The 8,039-nt window shown below is 41.5% G+C and overlaps 1 protein-coding gene across 1 annotated transcript; it reads right to left on the reverse strand.

Annotated features, from left to right (window-relative positions):
- Nucleotides 1-3,326: 3,326 nt before the first annotated feature.
- Nucleotides 3,327-6,787, reverse strand: LOC142142801 (nicotinamide N-methyltransferase-like). The gene is made up of 3 exons (XM_075200610.1): nucleotides 6,630-6,787; nucleotides 5,835-6,042; nucleotides 3,327-4,205 (listed from the first exon to the last, which is right to left on the reverse strand). The coding sequence occupies exons 1-3, from the start codon at nucleotides 6,775-6,777 to the stop codon at nucleotides 3,776-3,778; spliced, it is 786 nt and encodes a 261-aa protein (XP_075056711.1). The 5' UTR covers nucleotides 6,778-6,787; the 3' UTR covers nucleotides 3,327-3,775.
- Nucleotides 6,788-8,039: the final 1,252 nt, after the last annotated feature.

An 8,039-nucleotide genomic window follows, 5' to 3' on the forward strand; every position in this document is an offset into this window, starting at 1 on the left:
CTCGGCGTCACTATAAAGTGACAGCCACTTATCTAAAACTTCAAGCTTAACTGGGGATTTGGCCTTGACCCGGAGCTGTTGTAGCAGCCCCACGTCCTCTCCCACCGCCGATTCTGGTTCTAACACACTCTGATGCGGGGTGAAAACTGCCACAGTTGGAGCAGGAGTGGCGGAATCTGCAGGCTGCCCCCCTCTGACAAGACCCTGAATTGAAAGCGAAGCACCTTCTTTTGCCGGGGAGGGTTTGTTGTGCCCTCCCCGCCCCAGGAAACCTCCTCCCTTGAGAAACCCCCTGCCGCTGACTACTTGGCCTCATGAGATCCATCCACGTATCTATGTCTTTAAAACGCCAACTTCTCCCGCCCCGTCATCTTTTTGCAAAACATCTCATCATAATTCCCCCAAATAACCGGCCCGTCCTTTAAGAAAACATCTGTAATTAGGTGTAGATACTTCCATACCTCCACCTGCTCCGCTGGCCTAAAATCAGTGTACAGGGTTGCGAACACACAAAAACCTTTCACCCATCTAGAAAATGTTTTGTAACTATCCTCCCCTTCTCCGTTCCTATCCATCGCTGCTTCAAGCCCTTTTTTGCCTTCGTCCGTCAAAGTAAACATATCCACGTAAAATCCCTTCTTGATCTTATCCCTGACACTTGGCCTAATGCCGTATAGTAAAGCCTCATTCTCCACTCTACCCGAATCCCCCGCACGCGCGACAATATCTGGGCCTAAAGCCTGAAGGGGCCTAGCGGTTCGCTTGCCACCTAGCTGCGTCTGCAAAAGCTTAATCAGCTTACGGGGCCTATGACCTGAACCCGAGGATTCCTCGCTAGTTGTAGACTTCGGGGGGCTTACATCACGTGCTTTATGTGTACTAGTGGAAGTGGTCTCACCTCTCTCCACTGTGGCCTCGACATTCGTCCTGGCTCCCGATGCCGAGCTGACCTCCAGCCGCTCCACCGTCCCCGCTGCTGCTGCTCCCCACGAATGCTCTGCCGTGCCTGGTGAGGATCTCCCTGCTGCCGCTCCCGGCTCCTCCTGCGTTATCCTTTGCTCTTGAGATACCCGATCCTGGGCCTGTGAAACTGAAGAGATATCAATGTGAGCTTCCTGAACACTCCAGCTGGCATTCCCCCCAAGCCCCTTGTCTGGCGAGGTCCCGCTACGTGGAACAAATGTCGAGGAGACGGCAGGCTTACCCCGGGGGATATCGAGAAGCTCCGGCTCCCGGCTCCCAGCCGCGAACCCCCACCCCCTTTCAGCTACTGGAGTTGAACCCCCTCACGGATTTTCTTCGCTGCGCCTCTGACCACTCGGCTCGCTATACCCGGTCAGCAGGGGCATCTCCGCCCCCCTGTCTGTGCTCCCATGGTGGTAATCGAAAACCCGCTCTCTAACATGCTCCGAGAAAGGGCCGTACCCCAAATTCTCACCCCCCGCGCTTCCGTGGCTCGCGGGCATCCGTGGATAGTTCTCCCTTGCGTGCTCACCGTATGGGTGGGAGGGCAGCTGATGCCGTTGAACCCGGCTTACCCCATAACTTGTCTGTCCTCCATATAAAAATTCCTCTTCCTCCCTGACCCCCGAATATTCCCGGGATCCCCAATTTCTGCGTGCCCCATACAGGTCCTAACTCCTCCCCTCCGCTTCATAACCCCGGGCTTGGACAAAAAAGGCTCTTCTCTCTAGACTCTTGTCCCCGCCACCAGCTGCGAAAGGGTAAAGTGATCTACGGGCGGAAAAATGTGGGGCCTGAAATCTCGCCCCCCATGCTGACCCACTAGCACTACTATACAAAAATGGGCTGGGCGGAAAATGCAGCTGGTGTGGGGCCTGACAAAGGTTCTCTCTCCCTCTTTGCCTAGCAGACGGCACGTTAGGGGTTAATGGCAATACTGCCGAAGAGCTGCCGAAAATTCCCTCCCTGGCTCCCTCTGGTGGACTGTTACTTAAAATGCTGCCCCTGGTATCTGATTGCACTTGGGGAGGAGGGGTACGTGCCCCCTGCTCCAATACTCCCTGCTCTCCCCTCCCGCCAGGCTGCTAGTCAGTCGCGGCTAACCCGCTCCCCCCCTCCTCCACAGTCCCAGCTCCAGCACCAGGAGGTGACTCCCGGGCTGGGACCAGGGATCTGTGCATGCGCGGACTGCCAGGCGGTTCAGTCTGAACCGCCGAGCTGCGTCCGCGGGACAGTCTCCTGCCTCTGGTCCCTGCCCCAGGAATAAGGGGGTCTCCCCCCCACCCAGCACCTTGACGGCGAGGAGCACTGACCATGCTCCCCCGCCGCCGCTGCCTGCCGCACCCCCGCCCGCATTCCCATCCCCAAGATGGCGACGAGACTCGCCGGGGGATGGGGAGCGGAGACGTGCCGGCCTAGAGCTCAACCTTTTAGGACGGGGCATATTGACTATTGATAATAATGAAGAAGGGGGCCCCCAATAAAAGTAAACCCCACAGTAAACTAGGCACCAGAGGGACAAGAAAAGGAGGTGAAACGAAATAAAGGAAGACACAGGGTTAAAAGAGATAAAAGTTTAAAGAGTACAACAGTTGAAAAGAAATAAGAGGACAAAACAAAAAGGGGATAGAATTAAAGCAGACAGAGAAAATAAAACTTATCCTTATCTGTCTCGATGTCTTCTCTCCCAGGATTTTGCCAGCCGAGTGACTCACCCAGGAAATTGCATCACCTACAAAGCCACAAGGACCTCCCCACAGCATCACTGGCCAGACCCACACCCCACGTTAACTCTTTCAGGTAAGTGCAAACACGAATGCAACATTGTCACTATTTAATTTCGTACTTCTAAAGGGGGACTCTCTTGTACTTGTATCTACACCAATTAAGCTAGAAAAAATTCCAACTACACTTGCGGAGTATCAGATCACTGATCACTGTTTTCAAAACTTCTCGCTTGTTACTGTGATCTTATGATGTCAGAGGGGTGTGGCACAGCACAAGTGATGTCACAGCTCTGCTTGTAACTGCAACACAACTCTGTCATTAGCGCACTGGGAGAAACAGAAACACCACCCAAGCCAGATGCATGCATTTTTGTTTATTACTAATGAGATCATTTTAATGCGTCTACACGTAACATAGCACTTTGCAAAGAATATTTAATCATTTACACCAGTTTTATACAAGTGGACTACTATCATAGAATCTAATAAGGAATAATATAGTTATGTATTAAGACATATATATATATATATATATATATATATATATATATATATATATATATATATATATATAAAAAAGTATATATATATATATATATATATATATATATATATATATATATATATGATCATAATAAGAGACAATCCAAAACATTTTTTGTTATTTTTTTTCATGGGGGGTAAAAGGAGAAGTGTTCTATCTTCAGAAGCATATACATCAATACAGTTCATACACAACCTCTATCCTTTCTCCAGACTAGTACATTTGATGGGGTACAGCTGTACTCAATGGTACCCAGGACCTCTGCTAGAGAGTCAAAGGACAGATACAATCCAAACAATGGCTCAAATAACAGCCATCTCCTGACTGGATTAGCTACTTGGCCATTCGTTCAGGAGCTGGTTGTCATTATCACTAGCGCATTGGATGCTTAATCTCCTTTGACTCTCCAGTCGAGGTCACCAATAAAAGTATTGGGGATAGCTATAGCAGGAATACATTTGGAATCCTAAGAGCGGGACTCCAAAAGATATACTAGTCAGTTGAAATCACCTTTAAGAGTTTAATTTTCCCATCTGCCAAATTAGCTCTCTCTCTCCTTGCGAGCCAGGATGAAACACAAATGATCAAAATCAAGTAAATCACATTTTACCATACTAGCCTTTAAATCCATTTTCTCAATGACAAACCCAGCCTTAATTACTGACTCTTTTATAAAATTTTCATCAACTGCAAGGTGAAAGAACTTGTGCTGCCCCACTCGGTAGAAGGTCATATTCACTGCACTGAAGAGCACCAGATATCCTCCGATTTTAAGCCGTGATGTGAAATTTTTCAGGTTCCTCTGGAACTCTTCCTTAGTTTTACTTATTATATTTAATATCCAGAGACTGAGAACGCAGTCGACTTGGGGTACAAGTAGAGGATCTATACAACTATTTTCAAAGATATCCCATTTAACAATACTTTTCATTGCTCTCCTCACTTTCTCTTCTTGTTCCTTCCAACCATCTCTGAAATGAAATAAAAGTAATTTATAAGTGTCTAAGCACATATTTGTACTATCATAAAGATCAGCATACATGTGTACTATGATAATTACAGTGTTGCCATTAAAATGAGACATTGTTTTTGTAACTTCCACAAATGTAAGTTAGAATTGTCTAAAGAAAAATGTCACCGTTCTACATATATGATAAGTAAATCTTCTAAAGGAAATTGTGTACATAATAAGGCTCAAATAGAGGATACATTTATAATATATTCTCTAATATATAAAGGACACATTTTACAGAGGTATGTTAAGCCTGATGCATCTAAGCTGATCATCACCACTATCATTTCGTAATTTACACCAGTGATGGGGTGACCACTAGTATCCCTTCTGAGTCTCAGTCTACATAAGTAGCATTTGCTCCAGCATGTCCTTATACGCCCCCTCCTTCACACATTTTGCCTTTTAAGTCATGAGGGGTCGCAAGCGGCCATGATCACAGTGTGCGACTACATAAGGCCGCAACTCTAGTGCTTTGTGGGCATGTGTAGAATTAAAACAGCATATTATAAGCATTAAACGCTATATGCTTCCAACTCTACATGAGCCCTTCTATGAGTATAGTAAATAAATATTTTATATAAATAAATAGGGTTAATTGTTCTATAAATATTCATCATAACACATAAAATATCACTTACCCTCCATTACCTATCTGCCACAGACTACAACAGGCCAGTCTGTGGATCCCCAACTATTATTGTACTAGTATTTGTAACTCCACAATAGCTGAAGATCCACAGGTTGCCAATCAATGAGCTCATTTCTCTGCATATTTATAATTAATAACATGGGTGAGAGCTGCCATCTCAAAGAAACTGCCTGATAGTCAAGGAAAATGGTACAATATAGTTTTGATTTTACGAAGCAAAAGGTTATGAAAAACCGTCACTCAGACACATTAGTAGTATTGTATTTAGAGGAAGTAGCGCTTGGTTTCTATGATTATTTTTACTATAATTTACATTTAACTGGTATTTAATTGGTATTTGACAAGTTACACTTTCCTACAAACCTACTCAATTTGGTTGTAAGTTCTGATTTACTGATTTATTAGCAATGTAGAGGACAAGGCGTTGAATAAATTATAAATGAGGCATGCAAAACACAATTCATGTCCAAGCACATTGTTAAGTCTATTTTATGTGTTGATTGGTGTTACTACAATTGTCATATCTTTAATTATTACTATATTTTTATTCTACTGATACACAAAAAAATGTATTTTCTACTGACATATGGCATCTAAGTGTTCTGGATTATTATATAAAACTCTAGACGCCTGTGAGATTAAACAGAATAAAACGGGTGTTTGCATAGGATAGCATTACTGACAAGTTCCATGCACAATTCTGTTATTCAAGCTCCTCTTTACAGACTAGTAAGTTGCTCTGGCCTCTGCTCAAAATTATTCTTACCAACAATAGGATCTCAGTATCAAAGTTTGTACTGAACTCTATTAAAGTTTCTTCTCTTCGGAGCACCATCTAGTTGTAAGATGGCTCCTCTCACCCAATGTATATATAAATATTATTACATAGAGATGTAGGGGTATTTTATCAATGTACTTGAAAATTAGCTTTTGTACCTATTCCCTTGTAGCCGACTAACTCGTTTGGCAGCAAATGACCAATCGGTGGCTTCGTCATCCTTCTCCAGCCATTTCTTGAGGTGTTTAATATTGGCATCTGTGAATTCCACCACATAGATCTCCTTGTAAACATTGCTGGCTGAGAATAGCTGGTAGATTATAGACCCAATACTAATATCAAGCAATATGTTTCCTTTCACTTGTCCTGTAGTAAACAGAGGACAACATTTGAAAAAAACAAAAACCACCATCTGCATTTACCCGCAGTGCTGAAGTTTAACATAAAACAGTGTGGATACAGCCTAACTAGTTACACTTGCTGTTCATTCAAGCACTTGAAACACATTCCAACATCTGTTCAGACTTTAATGATGTAGCTGTATTGTTACCAGTATTCCTACTCTCTGCTAACTGCAAAGCTAAAATGATAAGGGGGATTTACAGGGTAATTTACTACACCCAGCATTGACGATACACCTGATTTTTTCTTCTCCCTTGTCTTCCAAAAGAAAATATTCTGCTTATTAGCATCATATTTCAAATACAGTTTTTACACCAGATACCCTATTTTACCATATAAACAATAACAATATTAACATTTAAAAGTACTAACTGAACAGCAGTGAAACAATTTTAAAAAAGTGAAAAATAAAATTGAAATTAGTTTTCACAACACAACTTCATTTTTTATTACAATACATAGACCCCAAGGTCAACTATTGTTTTTAAGATAAACCTTCATATAACCCAAGTGGTACTTATACAGATTTTAGCACTATATCATATACAGACCTGAAGAAAACAGTTCATGCAATATTTTCATAGGAAAGCCCACATTTTCCTCTATTATAAGGACGTTTCCATGAGAAAAGTGAGTTTCAACTAATCCTTTGGCATCAAAGTCTTCATCATGATAATGCTTATGGGTGCTGGAAGCCATTCTCAGTTGTTTGAGCCCTCAGCAAAGATCAAATTTCTCTTTCTAAGTTCATATTTATAGCTATCAGCAGGGACAGTTTGCATCTTGTGATTACAAATATTGAGATTGGATCATGCAGTCTTTGTCATAATGTGTGATCATGGAGATAAATATTGAATTATTTTATTATTATTATTAATAATTTTTATTTATAGGGCGTCACTAGGTGTCCGCGGCGCCGTACAGGGACAAACGAAATTACAATACGAGGTGAGACAGCACAGTACAGTAAACAATAATCACAATAACTCAGTGAGCTCAGGGCACAGCTAGAGGGGGGAAGAGGAGAGGGGATGGTCTGTCAACAATGGCACCTAGGAGGGAATTGTTTGAGTACTGTGTGATTTTACTATCATGAGAAGAAATTTGATGTTTGCATTCTCATGGAAAAGTAGGTATATTCTTGCTCCTAGTCCGTACATTTCGGACAGGGCAAACTTTTGCATAAACACTGCCATATTAAAGAACAAATTGTGTTTAAAACACAAACTATAACTATACAGACGGTCTTTATTTCATGAGTGGCTAATATATATATATATATATATATATATATATATATATATATATATATATATATACATATATATATATATATATATATAAATAAATCTATTTCAGAGTATGTTTATATACTTATATGCATTTATATTTAATTTTATAATGATGTGTTTGTTTTATCATTGCTCATTATTTGTTGCATTTGTATTTTTATTCGTATGCTTTAAACAATAATATACCTTTCTTGCACATTCTATCTGTGCTTCCTATATTCGACTGTGATATTGGCAGGGCCTGATTAAGGGTCACAGCCGCCCCAGGCTACTACACTAGTTTCCCCCCCAGTGTGTGTGTAAATAAAAATTCTATATATATAGATATATATCTGTAAATAAAATTGTAAAACATTAATATATTAAACACACTTCATTATGCACTTCCTCTCTTACCTGATCTTGCAGTGTAGACTACCTGGTGTTCTCTTTTGCAAGTTCTTGGAGTGTTGTCCGTTGGCTTCTGGAAACTTGGGAGCCCTGTATTTAAAAATAATTGCAAAAAATATTGCAAAAATTGTATTATAGTGCAAAATTTTAACAAACCCTGAATGATACAAAACAACCCTCTAGTACAGACAGACAATAAAATATATGAAAATTATTTACACTCCAGTCTATCTAGTATTTAGCATTCTAGTGACCGCTGAAACCACAGTCAGCATCACC

Source organism: Mixophyes fleayi, chromosome 3 (assembly GCF_038048845.1).
Source record: "Mixophyes fleayi isolate aMixFle1 chromosome 3, aMixFle1.hap1, whole genome shotgun sequence".
NCBI lineage: Eukaryota > Metazoa > Chordata > Amphibia > Anura > Limnodynastidae > Mixophyes > Mixophyes fleayi.